At 37.5% G+C, this 25,136-nt stretch overlaps 1 protein-coding gene across 4 annotated transcripts in view; it reads right to left on the reverse strand.

Annotated features, from left to right (window-relative positions):
• Window positions 1-387: 387 nt before the first annotated feature.
• The window catches only part of Efr3a (EFR3 homolog A), an 87,576-nt gene continuing 62,827 nt past the window's right edge, over window positions 388-25,136 (reverse strand). For 2 of the 4 annotated variants that reach the window (XM_059246983.1, XM_059246984.1), the window contains 13 exons: window positions 24,855-24,969; window positions 23,572-23,623; window positions 21,556-21,728; window positions 21,056-21,131; window positions 18,620-18,781; window positions 18,080-18,211; window positions 16,993-17,060; window positions 15,781-15,908; window positions 10,461-10,552; window positions 6,413-6,461; window positions 5,479-5,582; window positions 4,989-5,038; window positions 388-927 (listed from right to left, as the gene is read on the reverse strand). In XM_059246983.1, the coding sequence (XP_059102966.1) occupies window positions 822-927; window positions 4,989-5,038; window positions 5,479-5,582; window positions 6,413-6,461; window positions 10,461-10,552; window positions 15,781-15,908; window positions 16,993-17,060; window positions 18,080-18,211; window positions 18,620-18,781; window positions 21,056-21,131; window positions 21,556-21,728; window positions 23,572-23,623; window positions 24,855-24,969 (1,307 nt within the window). In that variant the 3' untranslated portion in view covers window positions 388-821. Of the gene's footprint in view, window positions 928-4,988; window positions 5,039-5,478; window positions 5,583-6,412; window positions 6,462-7,449; window positions 7,671-9,750; window positions 9,922-10,460; window positions 10,553-15,780; window positions 15,909-16,992; window positions 17,061-18,079; window positions 18,212-18,619; window positions 18,782-21,055; window positions 21,132-21,555; window positions 21,729-23,571; window positions 23,624-24,854; window positions 24,970-25,136 lie in introns of those variants that run through there. The other 2 variants (XM_059246986.1, XM_059246985.1) reach the window with 2 other exon arrangements.

Raw genomic sequence — 25,136 nt, forward strand, 5'->3', positions numbered from 1 at the left:
TTTCCAAGCGCAGTCTGTAAACTAACACATCACATGTGGAAAACACTGCATCTTTCGGTGCCCCAAGAGTGAGCTCTAGGGCTCAAGGGCTCAACTTGAAGCAGAAAACACAAGTATCACAAGACCTGTAAAGCCTGACCAGTTTCCAGATGAGGACCTAGCTGAGAATACTGGTTAGTAGATTTTTCTATTGCTGATACCGTAGGAATGCCTGCCACATGTTACTACTGAGGACTGAAAGATGTCTACACAGTCCATCTGAAGCATGGATTTAGAAAGCATGAAAGAATTTGCCACCCTAGGATTAGGAATATATTTACTTTTGAAGAAAACAAAAGCAATCAACTTCTAAGCAGTTGTAGAGATGCTTAAGAAATCAGCAGAAAGCATGAAAGAACTTGCAACCCTAGGATTAGGAATATATTTACTTTTGAAGAAAACAAAAGCAATCAACTTCTAAGCAGTTGTAGAGATGCTTAAGAAATCAGCAGACACTTCATACATTTTCAATTGTTTTTTAAAAATCATGTTTGTGCAAAGTTTAAAATATACTATTTAACAACGGCATAATGTGAAAGCAATACATCTTAAAAGCTAACAGGAACCTCAAAACAAATTAACATGGCATAAGTCTACCTTTAGAAGTACTCTAATTCAGAGTTCCTAAACTTCTAACACAGCATGACGAGTGTTTGGTTAGAGATAAATCCCATTCCATTTCAGGACTTGTCAGTAAGCATTATGCAAATCCTGAAAACTCATCTTGGCCTTGTTTTTCAGGCTTTAACATTCTTTTAAATGCTGTAGTCTTCATGAGCCAGTCAATACACACACAGATCTGGAAACTTCATCTCATAGACTGGGACAGACTGGTATTGGGCATGCCCAGAAGTAATGGTCAGTGTTCCAGATGGACTGGGAGGAGGGCTATAAAAGAAGAACATGGCACTATCAGTAGGTGCATTTACAGTATTCAACCATTGCCTGCAAACAGCAAAGTAAGGTTACTTAATTAAAGGGCTTGATGCAGTGGCGGTGCTGGCCATCTATAACACTGTATAGGCAAAAGAGGGATTACGGTTATTTTAAGTCCAAAACAGACCTTGTTCGTGTGTGTACGTGTGTGTGTGTGTGTGTGTTCGTGTGTGTGTGTGTGTGTGTAAGTCTCCTTGGTCTAGAGACTTATAAGTAAGAGTTTCTGACTCTAAGTAAAATCGCAATTTTTCTCTCAGTATGGATTGTGACAATACTGGAAATTTATAGTGGCATAAGGAATAGAGGAAGTCCTTGCTAACCTGGAAGGCAAGAATGAATCCATTCTTACTAGTATTTTTAATTTTTCAGCTACTGTTAGTGATAAACATCTCTGTGGCATTCATTTTGGCTTCTTTAAATAAATAAATTCATGAATCCACCAACTGTATTCCTTCCCAGACACACCAATTTAGGAAATCAATCTTTTCTCACATAGTGTAAATGCTTTTTACTAATCCATCATTTAATATTCAACTCTTTAGTTCACAAAGATCACACTCAAGCATGCACGTACATGCGCGCACACACACATCTCTGAATCTGCTGTCTGTTATCCTATAAACAAACACTGCCTTTCTCTCAGCAGAAGTGGAGGAGGAATGTCCCTCCTGCCTTCACTGCCATGTCATCTTTGGCCTCCATAAGAATAACTCAACACTGTTCTTGAAAATCTAAAATCTTATCCTTCTCATAAATACTTACCTATCTCAATTTGCCTGTATTCTACATAATTCTACACAGACTCAAACTGTTAAGAATGCCAAGGCCAGGCTTTACGATGCATGCTTTTAATCCCAGCACTCAGGAGGCAGAGGCAGATGGCTCTCTGTGAGCAACAACAGCGAGACCCTACAGGGAGACCCTGTCTCAAAACAGCCAAAAACAAAACAACAAAAGCAAAAAACCCAAGTAAAGATCTATCATGTCTTTCTTGGAGTAGATAGTACCTTTGATTGTTCATTCTCCTAGTGCATTTTCCTACTTCCTTTTGCACAAGGATTCTTCCGGAACGCCCTTAGCATTTTCTTTAAATGTAAATTAATAACTACATTCTGCAAAGATTTTGACTAAAATAATGGGTTAATTTGTAGAGAGCTGATGTCTTTATGATATTAATTTACTATTCAAAAACAAGATACGACACTTAGCAAAATCGCTCATTGGGAAAGGTACTTGTCTCCAAGCCTGACAACCTGAGTTCAAGCCTGGGAACCTACATGGTAGGAGAGATCAACACTTGAAAGAGAACCAACACTGACCTCCCACCCTATGCCATACATATACAAAAAGAAGTAAATGTTAAAAAAGAACAAGGCATGAGTTTTCTGTATATAAATAATAAGTATATCTCAGACTTAGTTATTTCATAGTCTGTGTTAGGATTCTATGGTTATGAATGTTTTCACTACTTAATGATATGCACAAGTATTAGCTTCATATGATCATCTTTAATTCTGAACTGCTATTTACATTGTGAAGCTGTTTTTAATACTTCTGTGATATACTATTCTAGAAATTAATAATCTTGCAAGTGTTCCAATATTTATAACACCTCTTTATGCTTTATTAATGGATCATTTTTAGTGAAATGCACAAATCATAAGTGTGTTATTTGATAAAAATTGACATACTTATATACAGGTAAATCACAGCATGATAAAGACAACAAATATTTTCATCATTCAAAAGTTAAAGAACGGCTGGGCGGTGGTGGCGCACGCCTTTAATCCCAGCACTTGGGAGGCAGAGCCAGGTGGATCTCTGTGAGTTCGAGGCCAGCCTGGGCTACAAGTGAGTTCCAGGAAAGGCGCAAAGCTACACAGAGAAACCCTGTCTTGAAAAACTAAAAAAAAAAAAAAAAAAAAAAAGTTAAAGAATGGGTTGGGGATTTAGCTCAGTGGTAGAGCGCTTGCCTAGCAAGTGCAAGGCCCTGGGTTCGGTCCTCAGCTCTGGGGAAAAAAAAAAAAGTTAAAGAATAAGCAAGAGGAAACTTCAGAGAGAGATAAAGACAGCTGCTGGTGATGGGGTGTGATATGAGCATGTGGCAGTAGGGAGGCTGGCTGGTAGCCATATCAGGAAGCCTCTTTTGTGCTTTCTCAGTGGCCATTAAAGCTACTGACACCATTTAAATCTACATTTCATCTGCATTTGTATTTTCTTAACTTTTATGCTCTACTACTTGAATAAGAATGTTAAAGTTTATGATTATGAGATTATAAAGAACAGTACAGTGAGGTCCCAGGAAACACAGGCAGGAAACAAGGGTGAGAGCAAGTATGTCTCTACTCTAACACATGCACCCTCCAGTAATCTCTGATACCTGGTGTACAGACTGCAGTAACTAGCTGTGTCTGCTGCTGCGTTCATTTTACAGTTACTTTGCATTTCTCCTTTTTTCTCTTCTGTACCCAAGCCATGGTGAATAAAAGAACAGGGACTGAGGTATAAGATGGATTGGCTTCACTTTTGTAGAGCACAAACTCTCTTCTCTGGCTGATCAGATAAACAGGAGAAAATGTGCAGACAGACCTGAAAACCTACAGTGCACCATGCCTTAAGTGCTCAGGATCACACAAGCTGTCCCAGAACTTCTTCCAAAGAGGAAGCTGTGGATGGATTACTACTGAAACAGTGCACTCAGCACAGTGTCTGGGATATTCCAAGTGTTGCTAAATATTAACTACCATCAAGTGTTCAGCCAAAGCCAAAGCCAATACCAGACGAAGTCACGGTAACACGAAGGTGAAAACTAGAATGCTGTTCTTAAAATTTTAAATCCATACACGTGCCGATGTGACCCACAGGAACACAGTGAGCCCTAGCAACTCTACTTGAGAACACAGGTTGTGTTTTAATGGTCTGTCTCTAAGTACAAGACCTTCAGCAAGTTATGTTACTTCTCTAGGCTCTGGTATCTTCACCCAGACACTGAAATAGACAGCATGTACTTACTTTTCAGGGTTGAGAGCAGAAATAACTGACAGAAAGTATACAGCCTAAGGCCATGTCACAGCAGGGATCTGGAATTTTAACTAATACTTGGCAATTTTCTCTGAAAAGGAAGTCTATATACATTTTATATTTTAGTCCAATTCTTTTCTGGACTTTTATAGATGAACAATTCTCTCCTTAGCAACAGTAAAGCAGTGAGAAAATGTCCAGAATAAGTGAAACTGATAACAGTGTCTTCCATATGAAAGCAGAAGACAAAGTAGAATAAAAACAAGGCAAGTGGACCAGAATGTTTACCAGTCTCTTCCAATCATGAGATACAAACTTGAAAAGAAAAAAAAAAAAGACTTATTTAGTCAAATTAAAAGATAAAATATTTCGCTGATGTAGAAAATAAAATTCCAGAAGCAAGGCTCTGTGTGTCCTCTATTGGGACAATTTCCACTCACAATGTCAATGTGAGACCTTGTGGCAGCTCCTCCTGTGCAGAGGGCCTAGAGAGAGCCTTTCTTTCTTCTCAGGCTGAATTACTTAAGGAGAGGCAGACTCAGAATGACCAACAGCAGTGAGATACTGTATACTCTGGAATATAATTATCATAATAACTTGAATGGACATAGGAAAGCGAATGATCAAAATCATGCATCTACACTGGTAGCAGTGTTACTGCTCTGGATGGAGCATATTAAACTACAGATGGAGTGTGTGAAAAATAGCTAAATATGAATGATTTCCTAGTTAAACGTAACATTAAAACTCCGAATCACTCAGATGTTCTTAGAGACCATCATGAAGAAAAAGATAGTCTAAGAGAAAGCTAGAAACACAATGAGATAACTGGACAATTGTTCACACTCCCCCTGTAAACAGAGCGAGAACTGGCACAAAGGGTTGCCAGTAAGATCTTATTCATACTCAGTGCAAAGCAGTTATTAAGCATGCACAGCCACGCACAGCTTCTACTGGTTTCTGTGTTACTACTGTGCTAACAAAACCCTTACCGTATGGTGAGCTCCAATATTTGAGCAAGTCTATCATGAAGCAAATTTGCCTGCAAAGTAGAAAAAAAGAATGTTAAAGATTTCTTGTTTTCCAGCCACCCAGCAGACAAAGCACAACTGTAACTATGAGGCTGATAAACAGACGGTTTTAATGCTCTAATTTGCAATATCTATTGGAATTTAATATAGGCCTTCTCCCCACACCCACCCCTTTCAAGTTCTACAGCCACAAGTTGAAACACAAAAAAATACCCAGAGCAAAATCCCCAAGAACCATTGGAAACAAAACAAATCAGAACAGAACAGAAAGCAATGACTGTCATTTACCCAGATTAAGATCTGCAATGTCCATCAATATCACATAAAGAAATTCTTTAAGTTTAATAGTTCTGCCTTCAGAGGCTGGAGCCATGATATGCCTAAAGCCTGCGTCCTACCAAAGTGAGCTCCAAAGAGCAATTCCCCACCCACTGTCCACCAACGCACTCACTTTGGATTCACATTGTGCTGCTATTTCTTCAAAAGGTGCTTTCTGGAACTTCTCTATCACAAGACGTCTCTTTTCCTTTTCCTGTTCTTCCATTCCATTGGTATCTATAAGAGCCAGTTAAAGAAAGAGTGTCATAAAATATGTCAAAGACTACGGGGGCCAATGATCTATAATCCCTAACATCAGAGTGACTAAAGAGCTACTTTTATAGTGAAAAAAGCAAAATACATTAACATTCCTTAAATGTTCCATTTAATACTAGATAACACAAATATTTGGAAAAAAAAAAAACTCTAAATCTAAGAGTTAAAGCTCTGAAACACAATGCCTACTTTCATAAAATTCCCAACTCTTACTAAGTAATACATATACAACAAACACACATAAAGATATACACATGCATAAAGCTACAAACACACATGTGCACACACACACATACTGACATATACAGGTGAGAACAGTAACTTACCAGAAATCAAAGGGCTACCAGGGCTTTTCTGAATAATTCTTTTATGTCTAACTATGCTGCCCTTGTACATACAGAGGCACTAAATATTTGTTAAAGTGCATCTTGATCCCAGTGAATAGAAAACTAAAATACAGCTGGGTTGTTAAGACCCAATGGGTCTGAGTCTTACAATATAAAGGGAAACTTTATATTATAAAGGCCATGATGGTCTGGACAAAGTTTGTTAGATAGGAAAGAACAAATGCCTACCTTGTTTATACCACTGTGTTTGCTTATGTGTTCATACATGTGAGACAATTTAAAAAGCTTAAACAACATTTTTAAACAAAGGATCCATTTATATAGAGACCAATAATATTTTTCCTTTTCTTTCTTTTCATGTTGGATCTGCTTATCCTGTCATCTGAAAGAGTACCAAGGCGGAAATGAGATTTTAGGAGAGCTAAAAAGTGCTCCCCAGCTTACCAATTGCTTTCTTCAGTGCTTCAAAGGTTATTTCTTCAGTGTTGCTAACCTAAAGGGAGTGTAAGGAGAACAAAGAGTCAAGAAAAGTGAATAGAATTAATATTCTTATCAACAGACAAGTAACCTAAACATTTTCACAATTATTTTTTTTCCTTCTTTTGTTTGGCTTGATCTGAGATTATATTCCAAACAGCAGATGATCCGCACTTCTTCCCTGGCCATAACAATAGCCTACTGCAGTGGCTTCCTGACTGCACATGGATGGCCATTAGCCCAGCAGAGTAGGCAGCACCTCCACACCCTTGGATAAGGCACGGCCTCCAGGGTCTGATGGGCCACATGACACCCAGTGAATGATCTGTGCTTGGTAAGGGGAAGACGCTTTGAAGCAATCAAGGCTGATTACATTTTTTTAGTTATATGGTATATAAGAATTAACCATTAAAGAGCCTTTATAATTTTAGTACTACAGGCAGGGTATAAATCAAGCATGAAATAACCTAAGATTTTAAATGGTTAGAAGAATGGGCTGCAGAGATGGCTTAGTGGTTAAGAGCATTTGCTGCTCTTGCAGAGGACCAGAGTTAGAATCCCAGCACCTACATGGTGGCTCACATCTGTCCTTAACTCTTGTTCTAAGGGATCTAACACCCTCTTCTCGCCTCCTCTGGCACCAGGCATACATGTAGGCAAAGCATTCACACACACAAAAATAAATGAAGCTTTCAAGGAATTACTATATTGAGAAGTATTCACCCTAAAACAAGCATATGCTGGGTTTTCTAAGGCACAACCACCAGTTTTTTACTTCCTATAAATACCCTTTACCTTGGTGCTCTCAGATCTCTTGCTTTGAAATATGTACAAAACTATAAAATTAAATGTTTTATGATTTTTAAAAGTTAGTACTTTGTGATTAAAAAAATGGGCAGTGGTACTTTATAAGGTACCAAAACATTTCCATAAAGAGTAATAAATGGTTACTATAGTATCTCTGAATAAAAGTTAAGCAATGATACGATACATGAGTACTTGCCTGGCACTTCGGTCATCCCTAATTTTAGCTCAGGAGCGTCTTTTGCTAAGTCTAAGGCAGCAAGACTAAAGAAAGCAACACTGCGTGTTCTGCACCTTAGCGTCTCTTAACAAAGGCTTTAGCTGGAAGTCAAGCAGCAAGAGTTCCGCTACCTCAGCTTTGCTACCGAGGGTCACATTTCTAGTTGCAGTCAGATTAAACTTTGGAATCTTCAGTTGCATTCTAGATATTTGGAGCAGACATACAAGATTAGGTTCTGGCTAGTCATTTGCACCTATGAGCAATCTAGCACTAGCACTTTTATGACGTAAACAAAACTCACTGTTCTCAGACTGGGCTAAATAGCTTCAGATTGAAAGAAGCAACCAAAAAACTATACATAGTACAGCACAAAGAACATGGGAAAAGTTAAAACACCAGTATTCTTGTTATATTAACTTTTACTGATTAATGTTGAAATAAATATTTACCAGTAACTGGAAAATAGCTAACTGTATGAATTTCTCCTGCCCTTGCTATAAACTACTTAGTTTTGCCTATAAGGCAATTCTGTTCTGTCTTTTGGCATTTGAACAACTAATATACAAAAAAGCATATTCCCCTGAGTTTGAAACGCAAGTGTGCTCAAGTAAATATGATACTAAATTGTACTTATCAAACATCCAGTGTGTGATGTATGTGACTGAGGACCTTCAGCACACTGTCTTTGAAAAGCTAATGCATTAATGTACTTTTAATGTAATATTCAGAGAATCTTCCCCCTACAGTGTCTTCAAGTAAATATTTTTCAGCTTATTTTATAACAGACTGATTCTTTACAACAGTCTCAAGTGTACACATTTAATTTTAAAACAAAAAATAAGAAGAGATATAAAAACACAACCATTAAAGCATACTGTATTCCTGATTAAAATTAAGTCTAGAAGCCAAGGCTCTAAGCAAATTTATTTCCTTGAAAGAGTAACAAGAGTAAATTCACACTCATTGAAAGAGTAAGCAAGATACTCTTTACAAATAAGAAATATATATATTAAAGTGGCTTTGAAAAATGAGGTGGACTTGGGGGGAGAGTTTTAACCTCTTCAAGTATTCTGTGTGCATACACATGTATGTGTGCACTTGGATGGAGAGTGCAAGCATGCTGAGGCCGAAAGTTGATATTGGGATGTCTTCCTCAATTGCTCCTCTACCTACCTGTAGGAGCAGAGGAAGCCTTATGTGAATATGTAAGGAATGGACGAAGTCCTAAGTGAAGGTGTACTACCAACAAAGACCAATGCCTCAGACCCCTGGGAATTGGCCTTCCTTGGGTCAGTCTCAGGAAACTGGCAGTGTGTGCAAAAAAACCTAGCAACTGAAGTTCTTCCTTCTAGATGACCACACCCTGAGACTGCTCCCCTAGCTAATGGCTGAGGTTCTGGGTTATTGCTTAGTTGGTACTGGTACTGCTCCATCAGTGCAAACACAGCCTACTCAATCCCAGCTTTCCTGTAAATCACACATCATCTATCTTCTCTTCACTCCCTCACTGTCCCAGTCAGGTTCCCATCTGAACCTTTTTCTTCTGCATGTTTGTGTGTGCACGTGTATGCAGAATCCCTTATGTGTGTAGGGCCACTTTGTGTGCAGGCGTGGAAGCCCAAAGTTGATGTCAAGTATCTTCCTTGATCACTTTCATTATGTATGAGACAGGGTCTCTTGGTGAACCCTGATTTCACCACTTCCAGTTAGCTAGCTTGTCCTAGAGAATTCGTCCCTGACTTCTGAATGCTGGAATCACAGGTGGATGCCACGTCTACTGGCTTTTATGAGGTACCAGAGAACCCAACTCTGGTCTTCGTGTGTACCTGGCAAGTGCTTTATCCACTCAGCCTTGTATCCTCTGTTCCACTTTCTTGTTTGAGACAAGGTTTCCTCACTGAACTTCAAGTTCGCCATTTGGGCTAGGCTGACTGGAAAGTGAGCCTCCAGGACCTCCCCATCTCAGCACCTGGCTTTTCGTGTGGGTGCTGGGGATCCAGAAGGTATGTCCTCCTGCTTGTAAAAGAACTTTACCCACTAAGCTATCTCCCAAGCCCACTTCAATGCTCTTGAGCTCCACTAACAAGTGACTGATAAGACCAAAGAATTCTGTATAATAGAGACTTGAATAGCAAAGAAGATCTAAGTTGTTTATTCCCTGACTGACAGAGGTTAGAAGCTAAGGGAGTGAAAGCATGAATTCAGACAACTCAGTTTCCTACTTTCTTGTTTGGATATTTCTTTAATTATTTATATTGTATCAATGAGAAATAATGAAATAGCTGGGCAGGAAAACAATGTATAAATCATGAAGAGGAAGCTAAGTTGGGAGGCTAGCATTTGTCACTTTTCGTTGGCTGTCAAAAATTCTTTGTGTCAATCCAGTGCCGAGAGGACTGGCTGGTTTTTCTTTCTATGACTCCGCAGAGTACTCTCCTGTGCTCTCCCTCTCCTGAAGCAGGAGGAAAGCATCAAAGGCATGACAGTGCAAGCAGCCACAGTCCTTGAGCAGTTCACTCAGATGGCTTAAGTCATATTCATAATAGCTAATATCCAAAATGACAAACAATTTTTCCTTACACAGGAACTTTTGAGGTGAGGATTTGGCCTCACGGAGGTGTAGAAATCCATCTGCTTTTATACTTTATACTTCATAATTTTTTAAAAATAAAAAGGACTTAGAGAACTTAAGAGATCATGCATAACATATCATACTTAAAGTAAAACAAAACAGCTTTGCTTCTGTTTTATAGCTCTTTCTGTCATACAGAACTCCAGTGCAAAAATGTAATATATTAATTTTATGCATCTTGACAGACAGTTGAAATGAGTTCACAAAAATTAAAATACAATAATTTCTACTAACAATTTAGCTGACTTGGGGATAATTTAGATTTGTAATTTTTCCCATTTAAGGTGTGGAGGAAAATTTTTCTTCTAAATAATGACTACATTAAGACAGTTCTCTATCATAAACTTCCAGCAACTTACCACATCATCAGAAGGCACAATGTTGGGTAAAATGTCCACCTGAATAGATACAGTATCCACAATACTTTTTCTCCTAGAAAGACGATCTTCATCTGAAATGAAAATTATTTTCTTCTATTATTTGTTAGTCAGAAATGTTATACTGCATTTTAGTCATATAACTATTTTAGATTGCAAGAAAATGTAGAAAGGTGGGTTTGGGGGTTATGCTCTTTCTAAACATTTAAAGCAGCGTGTTCTCAACTTTCAACCTATTTTACTTAAATTGCAAAGTAATTGCTTTTGTTCTTTCCTAGGGTGCAGTACAATGTTGGAACTACATATAATTTGGAATGATTAAAGGTTAATCAGCACATCCACACTTAAACACATACAATCTCTTTGTAGTAAGAACATTTAGAATCCTCCAATTTATTTTACAATTGTTTTGTATTTTGTGTGTGTGTGTGTGTGTGTGTGTGTGTGTGTGTGTGTGTGTGTGTGCGTGCGCGCCTGTATGCCAACACCTGTACTTTGGTGCACATATGGAGGTCAGAGTACAACTTAGAGGAACTAGTTCTGTCATTCTATCATGTACACTCTGGATATCCATCTCAGAGCATCAGGCTTGACAGTAAGTGCAATTGTCTGCTAAGCCATCTCGCTAGCCTTAAGTCCTCTTTTAGCTAATTTGAAATATACACAATAACTAACAATGGTCACCATGTTGTGCAGTAAAACATCAGAATTTAAGTCTTCCTATGTGACTGGAGGTGGTCATATGGTATTTGTTATGCCCCCCAATGTCCTCTAGATTCACTCATGTTGATACAGATGTGAAAACTGCTTGTTTTTCAGAATAGCACTATACTGTATATGTACATCACTGTCAGGCTGATGGCACCTCAGCTGTTTCTGTACGTTTCTATTCTGACTTTGTGAATACCGAATGCTGAAGGGAACATGGTATGCAGACATCTCAAACACTGATTGAATTACTCTGGGTGTGCTCACAAGTGAGATTAAGGGACCATATGGTAGTTATATTTTTAGTATTTCAGTAAAAAAAAAATCTCAATCATGTTTTCCAACATGGCCATAATAATTTACAGTATCACAAATTATTCGAGCCATCAATGTGTAAGGCTCCTTTCTGGGTACTCTTGACCCTTGTCATCTTTTACTTTTGTGGTAGCAGCAAACCTAAGAGGTGATAAGATGGCATCTGAGTCTGATGTTATTTATTATGATTATAGGTATAAGGTTGAAAGTTTTTCACATAACTATAGGCCTTCTGTATGCTTCTTTCAAGCACTGATAGAAAGTACAGGATTCGAGAACAGCTAATAACCATGGTTATATAAGGAAAAGGGAAAGTGCACTGTGCATCCCAATGCACAGAATCAGAGGCTTATTCAACCCCTGCTGGAATGTCAGGACCGCTATCATGCACTGTCATGCTGGAGCTCTTTGGAAGGGCTCATTCTCAAGAAACCACTATGAAACAGCTGCCTACCCATGTGTATGCCTCAGTTCTGATGGAAACAGTCCCTCTCTCTGAGTGTCAGAACCATGTGTGTACTTTTCATTGACTTCTCTCACTCAGAACTATATGAGGGGGAGGGTTTGGAAAGCATAGCTCACAATGTTTCTTCTGTGGTGCAGATGACCATTTACAAGTGGTAACAATAACCAAATTGGTTCCTGTCCTACTCTCATTGACATAAGGGATCTACTTGACCACTAACACTCTGGGCTGTAGCAGGCACCCCAGGAGGCACTCTACAGATACCAGTGAGGCTGACCAGGAGTCAGGACCATCGCTTCTCTTCTGAATGCCAGTTAGTATCTCCAACTTCTAATTCATCACTACAGAAATCTTCATCTTTCTCACCTACCTAGACTCTTACCAGCGATAACCTTCTAATGTGTCTTCCTAATGCACCGCTCCTCTTTCCCTGCTAGTGGAGCTGTTTCTGAAGTAAATAACTTTCTGTCCTAGCTATGACTTATAAACAGCTGTACAGCTTACTGACTAGTGCACAGCTCCCTGAGATTTCCGTGTCACTGCACAAATTATGATGTATGCATGAGAGAGAGACATGGAAGAGGCTGCACACATCAGGTTGACTGCCTAATTACCCAATGACAGCAATGTCAAGACACACCTTTATAAGCAGTACCACCAGGGAAGCCTTTGTTTAGAGTACCAGTAAGCATAGAGTGACTTCAGAATTTAGCAATACTCCCTTTGGAATTCATTCAGCATGCAGTGTGATTTCATTCTACTTCCTAATCATCTCCTTTAAGAAATACTACAATTGCCCCACTGGGTGTCATGTTAGAACCAAATTATACAATGAACCAAACTTCTGTCCTATACAGCTAGAATAGTATTAGCAAAGTTGTTCAACCACCTGTGCTTTGTGGCTCAGGAGAAACCACACTTAAGGAGGAAATACTGAAACCTTGCTTTATGTAAATCAGAACCTCTGCCTCCCTTGCTTGCTTTGGCTTCTGTTTGCAGAGCTGGAACACTAGAGCTACTCACTAATTACTACATGGGACAGTGACCTCTAACGACTCCAGATAAAGCACTGTCGAGTCACCATATAGCAGTATTTAGTGCACACTGGTGTATTCACTAGTCATTCAAATTCTAATTTGACTAAAAAGAAAAATGCAATACACGCTCAGCTAATACTTGCTCAGACACCAGTGGTGAGCAATTTCAGGCAGATCACCATTCTTTCTCTAGAACTAGCTGTTCCACTGTTCATCTGGCTTTGCCATGAGAGTGTAATCCTTGAAGACAGTGCCCACACCTTAACACTTTGCCATTATCACCTCCCTCAATGCCTAACATAAGTAGGCCTGATCAGTTAAGAAGCACTCCAAACTAGTAATCCTACCGCAGCCTTCTGGGTGCTGGGATTACTGGCATATGCCACCACACCTGGCCTTCTGCTAATGTCTTAGTATTTCCATTCTCCCAAGAAAAGGGGAAACAAAAATGCAATCTCTATCATTTTGCAGTCAAATGCTCTACCACTAAGCTATATCCCTTATTGTCAGGCAGGCCTTAGAGTGGTGCATGGGTTGGTCTCATAGTCATAAGCCTCAAATGAAAGATGGTGATTATTGTTCAGTGCTGACGAGGACCATTCTGAATGCATGCAAAATCTTTGATCTCATTAAAAACTGTGAACTCAAATAAATTATTAAGCATTTAAAAGAGCACAGTGACAGCTAAATTTATGTGCCATTTAATTGAATTACTTACTATCAACCTCACTATCCTCATGTGTGAAAAAGAAAATGCTATGTTCTTCACCAAGCTAGTGTAAGGATTAAGTAGGAATATGAATACAGTGCTGTTCTCAATGCAAGGCACAAAATATGATAAATGGAGCTAATATTATAGTGGTGGTGGGTGGTGCATGCTATTCAACACACTAAAATATATTTGCTTTTACTTTTGTTTTATTGCTCTGAACTGCCCATAATTTTCAAAATCAACAGTAGACAGCTATTACACAGGAAAAAAAAGTAATAATTGAGTATAACCAAGTATTCCATAAAATATCATTCTTAGGACTCCTCCATGAGAGAAGGTCCACACACTAACTAATTTAAAAACATCAGTCTTTATAAATCAAAAAAGTCTATTTGTACTTAGGAATTTCTACCCAGGCATAATGATTATGCCCGGAAATATTCAGGAGTCTCTTAGCTTGTGATAAAGAGACACTGAGGAAGAGGATGTAGCTTGTCTGAGGGAGAAGAAACTAAAAAGAGCAAAAGTCACATGTGAAAATAAGTCCCAGAACTCTCCTTGAAAACTACACTTACAGCAACAGGGAGCAGGAAAGAGGAATAAAGTACATGTGGAGAGGATCACAGAGCAAAGTAACAGCTAACAACAGGCACGTCAACACAGCCCACAGTTCTGTTTCTAAACAATGCATCCAGGGAGTGGTTTTCCTATGGGAAAGGCAGGCTTTGGACAGGGCAGGCTCTGCCAGGGGAGTTACCTTTGCATTTCTGCCTGGGTTTATGAGACTCTGGGCCTGAAGGAAGGACAGCTAAAGCCAAAGTAAAATTATTTAATATTTTAAATGCTTACCCCTCCCTCCAAAAAAACAAAACTTAAATTAGAGTTCTAACATGGTTTAATTTTTTTTGCTTTGTTGTTGTTTTGTTTCATTTTTATTTAAAGAAAAAGTTCTTACTATGTAGCCTAGGCTGGCCAAAGCCTGCTATGTAGCCCAGGTTAGCTTCAGACTGGTAACAGCTGTATATAAAGATTATACTACTTTTGGTAACTAATACATAAAATTATCTGACTGGAATCAAAGTTCTTTTTATATATCTTAAAAGGAAACTACTTCTTCCACCAATGTAATATTCATTTATACATTAACTGAATATGAGAGTACAAGAAACTGATTTTAATTTTTAGAACAAAACTTAAGTGCAAGATATGTAATTTGTCTTCAAATACACTGGCATTATTTTTAAAAAAAGAAAAAATACACATAAAAATTGGGCAGGTTTCTTTTCAGAAATGGCCTGCAGTCTTTCAAATGACAATGGTGCAACAGTACTGTTTCATGATAAAAGACTTCATTTTGCTTCTTTAAGAAATACTGAAGTATAAAACATATGAACGAGTAATAGATTAAAATAACAGTAAACCCACCGGGCGGTGGTGGTGCACATCTTTAATCCCAGCACTTGGGAGGCAGAGGCAGGTGGATCTCTGTGAGTTCGAGGCCAGCCTGATGTACAGAGCGAGATCCAGAACAGGCTCTAAAGCTACACAGAGAAACCCTGTCTCGAAAAATCCCCAAAAAACACAAAACAAAACAAAACCCAACCACTTGATTTCCCTATGGTAAATTCCTATCAGTAAGTCCTATTTCCTATCTACATCTTTAGAGAAAGGTTTCTAAAGCAATATTAAAAAGTAGAAAGAACTTAAAATAGCTTTAAAAAGAGATAAAAGATAAAACAAACAAACAAAACCAAAACAACTGAGGGGCTGGAGAGATGACTCCTGGTTAAAAGCACTAACCGCTCTGCAGAGGACCTGAGCTCAGTTCCCAGCACCCACATGGTGGCTCACAACCATATATAACTCTAGTTCCAAATGTTCCAGAGGTTCCAAAGCCTTCTTCTGGCCAGCATGAGCATTATATAAACATGGTACACATGTAGGCAAAACACTTATACACATACAATTAAAAGTAACCTTTAAAAAGTAAACCATGGTATAGTAGTATACCTACAAAACTAATCTTCACTCCCCATTGCATGGCAGGAAGTTTACTGAACATACCTGTCACCTGTGGCACATAAGGAACTGAGAGCCTCTCCACACTGTATCCGCTTCCCCCCAGAGACTCTGCAATCTTGTTGGTCAGAAAATATAAACTTTTGTCATGCTTCTCTAAAGATTTTGGAAGCCTGTCAAGTTGATAAAAAAATAACAATCATTCAATATTGATTCCTAGGCAAAAGTAAGTAAAACAGCAAGGACTGGAACAGTAAAGGTCTCAACATTTAGAGAGAAGTACAAGTTACCTGGGGATGATAGAAAAGTCCACGTGTTTTAAGTGACCAAGTCCCTGCTGTTAGGACTCTTTTCCCAGTCATACCTCACAAGTAAACTTAGCCTTGTCACTCTGCTAATGTCTGAACATTATTGAACATTAAAGGATGAAGGACACTAGACTCAGTTTTTATTTTTATTTTTTATTTTTATTTTTATTTTTTTGGTTTTTTGAGACAGGGTTTCTCTGTGTAGTTTTGCGCCTTTCCTGGAACTCACTTGGCAGTCCAGGCTGGCCTCAAACTCACAGAGATCCACCTGGCTCTGCCTCCCGAGTGCTGGGATTAAAGGCGTGCGCCACCACCGCCCAGCCAGTTTTTATTTTTTACACTAAGTAAAATGTAAGGAGAGAGAAAACACAGCTAAGGGTGACTGTAAAGCCCAGGACCAGCATGGTGACAGAAAGCCCACACCCAGTCACAAGAGTTGCCCTGCTCTCTTCCCATTGAGGTTATTATGTGTGCTGGTGCTTTCAATGCTGAGACACCTGCCCTTGGAGCCCAAAGTGTGAATCAAGTGTTATCAATGTGCTTTTTCCCGTGGAATGCCAGGAAGACAGTATAACAAATGAATTTGTTTTTGTTTCTGACCCACAATTTTGTGTTAGTATGTTATTGAAAATTTTCAACAAGAAAATTGTACTGTTACAGGAGTGTTCATTTACATGAGAACACACAGCAAAACAATGCCATAATTAAGAAATATATTATGACATTCTAAAAAGGGAGATAAACTTTGTATTTTTAGGAATGTATGCCTGTCTATAACTATAGAGTGAAAGTACTTTACTCTGTATGGGAAAAGGTTATATGAATTAAATGACAGAAATGACACAATTATGATAATAATAAACCTAGAACAACAGTTACTCCTTTGTAATCATTATCAACTAGTCTCTCTCTAGCCAACCTTCCCTTCAAACATAAATAATCCACATACATGCACTTATCTCTGAAAATATGCTCTGGTAGAAAATAAGGGGCTTCCATAGTTCGAGTTTCAATCACCTGAAATCAAGCCAACAGAAAACAAAACTGAAGTTAAAAATCTTGCTTCTTAAGACCTTGTAGTGAACATTTACAAAGTAACTACAAACAAAACCAAAAAAAAAAAAAAAAGAACCTTTAAGCATTTATATGAAACACCACAAGTCTATCTTTGAATTCAAACTAGGTTCCTTTTGTTTTCACATGATACTAAAGATTCAACAGTTATTAAATGTCTAATAATAAAATATTTGAAGTAAGTAAACATGATGTGTTACATTTGCTCAAACACACTATGAAGAAACAGAGCACATATTTTCTCAAAACAGATTTTGGAATCCCTCCACATGCTACTTCCCCCACTGTGTGCTCAGTAGCTGCTCAGAGCCCAGTGCCCTGGGGAAGGTAACTCTTAAAGAGTCCATTCCACTTAGACAATACCCATGCCTCAAATGCATAAATGAGCTGTAAATGAATGAATGAGTTTGGCTCTTAAGAATGCACCCAAAATTCTACATTTTACAAGATGTGCTTCAAGTTCTCATAAAAATGAGGTTCTCTGACAAAGGCTTTCAATGGTGGCATGTTTCTGCCACATTAAATTACGGATTCTGAAATATATATGAAATCATGTCAGTAAGTGGAATGACCACTGAAGAAAGTTAAACATCACTGAAAGATGATAAAAATCAAAAATGGTGCATTAATCATTCAACTCCAGCTCTGCCTTAGACTGTACAAATAACACTTAACTGAAGAAAGCTTAAAATGACAAGATTCACAATGGCTCAATGGGAGAGAAGAAAACTATTCAACAATGACCCTAAAAAGTGTAACAACTAAAACAGACAATATTAACTGTACTTTTGACTTAGAGCCTCATTATTTTTGAGGAATCATCTTAATTTTATTTTGCAGAATTATTTTAATTATATATAAAGAATAATATTTTATATATAAAAGTTAGAAAAAAATGACTACTCAAAAATTAGCTGGTTTTACACAAAACTCAGGTTTAAGAACTTTTCTAAGTCTCTCACCTTGCTAACATGCTGACAGAATGCTGGAACGGCTATCATCTGACTCACAAAGTTGAGATATGCTGCAACCAGTGCCATCATTCCACAACGATGAAACATTGACAGGTTATCTTCATTGATAATTGCGCTGTCCTTCAGTAGAAAATAAACACATTTGAAAGATCAAGTTCTCACACTCCGTCAGCATATTCTCCACGAATATACTGGAAAACGGAAGATAGTTTGGATAGCTGACAAAAACACGTGTGTGTGTGTGTGTGTGTGTGTGTGTGCACACTCAACTCCAACTAAACAATGCTACATGTATAATAATTATTTAATGACCACCCTATCCACTAGACTGGAAGTATAACGACTTTTTCATCATGTGCTGAAAGGTCTTGAATGATTTTCAGCACACAGTTGCTCACTATAATTGAATATATAATCAAAAACCTTGCTAACCAAAATTCATGTTCTTGAATAATCATACGTCTCTATAAGTGATATTTGCTTCACTAAAAAGAAATTTTTCTTCAGTGGACAGTTATAAAAGCATACCTGTAAAGCAATGGCCAGTCGAATGAGGTCAATAACCACCTCTTCATTGGCTAGTTCAATAGTTATAAGAGCCAGAGATGTATAAAGGAGCTCATAGTTTTTCTGAACATTGTCTTCCTCTTTGCAGCCCAGATATATGTGTCTATATAGCTGTTGTCCATTCTGAAAGATACAGAAAGCAATACTTCTCTATGTTAACAATGTAGTCTAAACAAGAGCAATAATTACACAAAGTAAATTGGTGTTCTCTAGTGCATTTGCATCATTTAAAGGTATTACACAGGAATCCCTGATAGGGGCTGCCACGGAGAAATGGACATTGCACAGCATAATGCACATGCAAGCATGGTTACAGCAGCATTATTTAATGGCATCCCAACAGGAACCAGCTCAAAAGTCTGCCAACAAATAACTTGCATTATCTTACAACACACACATAATATCAACAATATATATATGATGAATTTTACCAAAACACCACTAAATTGAAAAAAAGAATATAAAAGAACATATGATTTATGGCTCTTTTCATTCAACATACAAAAACTAACAAAACTAAATAATATTATATAAATTCCAAACAATAATTTCCTCTAAAAAAAGAGTATTGACTTAGAAAAATAAGGCGCACAGGGTACTTTTGGTTATACTATTGTTCACTTTAAAATAGGTAAAGTAACAACGCATATGCATGTACATTTCATAATAAACAGTAGTTTTTTTCCTAAATTAACATGAGCACTTTTGCAAGGTGAGGAACTGTGGGCTGGACTGTGGTGGGACACTGAATGGGAGCAGCTGTTCTCTATATAGGGCTCAGGAGGAATGGGAGATGAAAAGATGCTGCCAAGTTTAAGGGCTAAGGCTTTGCTGACTGAAAATTAGTTTCAGTATCTAGGATGCTCCTAGGATCCTGGGCTGGATTGTCCTAGACTAAGTATACCATGAGGCACAAATGCCTGACACAATGCTGGAGGTAAGCATTGTCCATGCTGATGAATCTGCTTTTCTTCTGCACAGGGATATAGGACACAGTTTTGTTCTTTACATTTTTGTAGAAATTTCTGTAAATTGTTAGTTAAGGTATCACATGAAAGCCAAACAAAATAAATGGAAAGGTAAATAAAAAGTGTGGCAAATTATTGAAATTAATTTCAAAGAAGAAAAGATGTGAACAGATTATTTCTAAATTAGAAACAACTAAGAATGGTTTACACTAAAGAACTCAGCAGGTTGTATTTCTATGTACTCATGTGCATGTGGTAGTAATAATTAAAGAAGTCATGAACTTGCAAGGAAGAGGAGGGAACAATAGGAGCTGGAGCAGGAAAGGGAGGGGTGGAAATGATAAATACAGCACTCCTGCATCAAATACTTAAATTAAAAAAAAGGTGTACCAGGTAAGTCATTTAAAACTTTTAATCAAAGTACAAGTTTGAGAGAACATCTTCAAGATAGCGGACCAGGAATGGTGCAATAGTCTATCACTCACAGAACCTCAAGTCTAGCAAAATCAACTGCAAAGAAATATTACTTCTACTACTGTTGAAACAACAACAAAAAAATGAATCCAGTTTCAGTGTATTCATGGCCATCATATGTGTGTGTGTGTGTGTGTGTGTGTGTGTGTGTGTGTGTACACACATACATACACATAACTCTCCAAATTATCAATTGAGTTTTCAAAATTCACTCATGGTTAAAAATTCCTTAGCTATTTGAGACAAATTTGATAAATGAGTAATACTGAGAAATACTTAAAACCAAGAAATAGAAGGAATAAAATCTTATTTCCCTGTTTCTGGTGAATATACAATAAAGATGAACTCAAAAGAATTAACTTTATTGAAGGAATCTAATTAATTAATTAATGCTAATTTGAAGCATGACATCAACATAATGACAGAGACAGTGACAATAAAGATGGTGATAGAACCAAATGTCCTGCTCAAGCTTTGGATGACTTATAAACTACACAAGAAGCTTGATCAATTTACAAGACACCACAGTTCCCTAAACTCACCCATGTGTTAAAGCAGACATCATGCCTAACTCATTTCCTAAACAATATACAGAACAATGCCTAACAGGCAGCAAACACTAGTACAGCTATTCATTCACTAGGCAGTGGATGAATTGAAGCGGTCTATACAAGAGCTGCTAAAGTAAAACCAGTATATGCATATTTGGTTCACAAGGATGGCAGGGCAGGAATTATGAGGATACTCATATCCCCTCAAGAGCCTACATCTTAACACAGGTTCTAGAAGTCACAGTTGGGGCTGTGGTCATATAAGGCAGGCAGAAGTTGGCAGTGAGAAGTCTTTCACTACAAATTCTATGGCTTCATTTTAAGCCTACAGATCAATATAAAACCATCTGACAATTTAAAGGGCTACAAGTTACATTTCAGACACCTTTAAACAATGACCTTACCTTTTTCATGAAGCTTGTATCCTGTCTACAAATTTTTTCTCTTTTTATCTTCAAGTCAGCCACATCTGGTATTATTCTAGAAACAATATAACAATAATTTTTAATGAATACCACATTTGGCTATAATATCTTGTATTTCGTGTAGGATTATATTTGAACTCAGGAGTTTGAAAGGTGACACTCACATCTACATTTACATTTGAAATGTTTATATGAAATGGCATTACTGGATTACCATGCTTAACTAAGAATTATATCATCTTCCTTCATAGTGCTTCATAGTGCTTAAAGCAAAACAGTTTTTAATCAATGTAAATAGTAATTACTAGATTAGCACTCTGCAGAGCAGATTGAATGACTCCAACACATTATTTTAAAACATATTAATAAGTCATTTGACACCAATCAAACAACCCCCCGCCCCCCTCCCCACACACACCCACAGATGTCAACGCACTGTTGGAGAAAACGGAAAGTTCTCACGCAGCACAGCGAATCACCTGATGCCGCGGAGCTTTGCCCTATTGTCATGGCGATCCATGAGGTTGTGCATTACTTCCAAGACTAACTGCCGCAGCTCATAATCTTCCATGAGGGATGGGGATAACAGAGGGTCCAGAAATGACCCGGGCAGTGCAGTAACAATCGTCTTGGCTTTGTATCCAGAAGTCACCTAAATACAACGGGGAAATTAACAAATGATGGTCTCATGAATCCTTCTTAGGCAAAATTCTCACATTATTATTTTTTAATCACAAATTTAGGGAATCAGAAACTATGGACACAATCCTGAAGAAATATATAAAGGAAACCTGAAAGGTAGTCAGGATGTTATTATTTTAAGAGCATCATTTGTAACAAGAATAAGATGAACAGCACACATCTGGTATATGGTCCTATGTGCAGGCTCAACTGCAAGCATGGCCCATCTGTCAACTCTGTCATACCACATTCTGTGAGTCAGGCTAATACCCCGCTTCCACAGAGAAGGCCATGGCACAGGCAGAGTGAACCATATAAGGATCGTGGGACAGATACAGGGAGAGCAGGTGGAAAGTCTGACCCTGCAAACTACTGTTTTAAAGGAAGCCACTGGGGAACAGGACATATTTTCAATTTGGAAAATTGGATTTTGTTACTCGATTTGACATTCATGATAATATTTAAACTTCTCCAATTTTCAAACTTTGAAGGAGAATATATGTAAGTGCTATTAAACATTTAAAAACCACACCACAGAAGACTTCACAGACACTAGGAGTCACAAAGTTGACTTATGGTATAATTAGGATGAAAAGCATGGAGATATATTCATACTTATAGAAGTTGTTTTCTATAAAGAATTAGAGCCAAATCTTAGAAACTTTTATAAGGAAAGTGAATCAACAGTGTATAAGTCCTTGGAATATGAAGATGTTTTTAAGGAAGACACAACAAATAAAAAAGGAAAGTGGGAAAGGATTGATAAATATCACTGCAGGTGAATTTAAAATCCTATATAACAAGCACCAGGCAGAGAATTAAAACCGAAACCAGATTCTTCTGTACCTAAGTAGGAAAAACAGAGTATAATATACCACTTATAAAAAGGTCTCTCAAATGAACTTCGAAGGTCCTGGTTGGAAGGGTACACATTTCAGAGAACCAGTCCCTACTCTGTCCTGATATCTTAATCAATGGCAACACCAGCTGACATGGCAACATGAATGGGGAAAATCTCACAAAGCTGCAACCCCCTAAAAGAACAGCTACAGGGAATTAAAGACAGTTGAGAGAGGGAGAATTAATCTTCCACAGAGATGAGCCCCCTAAATTGTTATCCCTAAAACATATAAATACAAGCAACAATAAATGGACTCAGCAAGCTGCACTTATGCATTTACTTGCAAACATATAAAACAATAATAATTAAAGAATAAAAGTCCATGAATTTGAAAACAAGGAGGAAAGGAGGGGTTGGACGGAGGGGGGAAATTGTGTAATTAAATTCAAATTTAAGAAAGAAAAAAAATGAGCATATTTAGCATACAGTACCAGAGGACCTCTTTTTGTTGTTGTTTTTTTGTTTGTTTCCTTGGGTTGTTTTTTTTGTTTTGTTTTTTGTTTTTTGTTTCCTGTTCTCTATGGTCACTCCAAATTGAAAACGACAAACTCTCTTAACAAGAAGCCATTGTCTGGACAGTATGTAGAAGGCACTATGGAATTTCATATCTGAGTTCCAGTGTCTAGCTCAGTGACTGGGGAACCTCCTCAACTCTGTCCACCTAACTCCTTTGAGTTTAGGTATCTCTAGCTTCAAAATGGAAGTCGTTTCTGGCTTCTGTAAGCTTGATCATAATGAAGATCAAACAAAATGACAGGACAGGCAAGCACTGAACAGTGAGAAGATGGCAGAACAGAAGATAAGGGAGAGACATTCATGTGAACAAACCACAGAAATAACCAGAGTCTGAAGCTGGTGGTGACACCACTCTTTTCAGTAATTTAAGGTATGTTCATCTCTTACAACTCCTTACCATAAGCAAAGACCTCAGCAACATTATCTGAATCCTCCTGGTTCCCAAATCCCTGAAATATATAAAGTATTGGCATTACTAATTTATATTTATATTAACTTCATCTACTTAAAATACCTTTTTCTGATTTAAAAACTTTATTCTTACTGGCTAAATAGATTTTATTCATTTTAATAATTGCTTATGCCATGACTCACTTTATGCACTAAAATAAATTTCATATTAATTAACATAGATATATGTTAAAAAATTTATTATAACAAGAAAATTCAAGTTATTGGGTCTTTAAGAACAACACAAATTGATGTGCTGATACAAAGATTAAATCCTCCAAGTACAAGTGACTCAAGAATGTGCAGAAATGCCAACTGTCCTCTGTGAACACAACAGTGACAGGGATGTCAACTGTCCTCCGTAAACACAACAGTGACAGGGATTACATCTGAGATGGAAATGCTATTTTCATTGGTCTGAACATCATACTTGGAACACAGGTATCAAATTCTTACATTATTCCCCATAAAAAGAGAACTGTAATAATTATAGTAAGAATAGAATATCCTTTAGTTGACTTTTACTCTTTGTGCCATTGATAACCCCCCTCTCTTTACTAGTTCTTCTGGCCACCACTCTTATCCATTTACTATTAAGAAAACACATTCACCCATGATACTTACAGTCCTATCCTACTTTCTCCAGTGGATAGTGTCTTTTTAGCACTTACTTGACTATACACATTGATGGCTATGATATGCTAAACATGTATAAATATGCAGTGATCCGGTAGTCACTATTCCCATCTCCTTAAAAGTTTAAAGACATTTGTTGATGAAAACCCAAGAGTTATATATATTTCTAAGGCATAATGAGAGCATTTTAACACATTAGCTAATGTTTTAGTATTATTACCAAATCACATCTATAAGGAGGGATCATTATCATCCCAAGTTAGTATTCCTGATTCATTAACAATGTTTTTCAAGTTTTCAGGAAGCCTGAAGTTTCACCCTACATATGTGCAGACACACAATGCACAGGCCAAATAAATCTTCCATTTCATCAATAAAAGAGTTAAGAAAATGAGAATTTATAAGTTAAAAATAATTCAAAAAATAAGTAAGTACTGATTTAATAGATATGTAAGCACTGATTTAATAGCCTAATGATCTAGTACCAAGGAAATCACTGTTGCTTTTTATTACTTGAAGTTTTAAAATACTAACACTTTCTTGAGTTAAAAACACATAATCCAATACTGAGTTCATTTACATATGAGAACATACCCTAGTTGACTGATATCCAAAGTATGAGTGGATGTTCCAAAAACAGGTACTTTTCCCATGATGAACATCATGATCTCTGACCTCTGATAGTCTGGTAAATTACTTCCAAAAAATCCTACAAATATATGAAGACAAATTTCACAAACTGAAAAGTGGTAATTTTTCCACATAATTCAAAACTAATTTAAAATTATTTTCTGTGTATAGGCATTATTGCCTACATGTATGTCTGGGTACCACTTGCATGCTTTGTACCTAAGGAGGCCGGAGGAGGGCATCTGA

This window comes from Peromyscus eremicus, chromosome 20, assembly GCF_949786415.1.
Source record: "Peromyscus eremicus chromosome 20, PerEre_H2_v1, whole genome shotgun sequence".
In the NCBI taxonomy this organism is placed as follows: Eukaryota; Metazoa; Chordata; class Mammalia; order Rodentia; family Cricetidae; genus Peromyscus; species Peromyscus eremicus.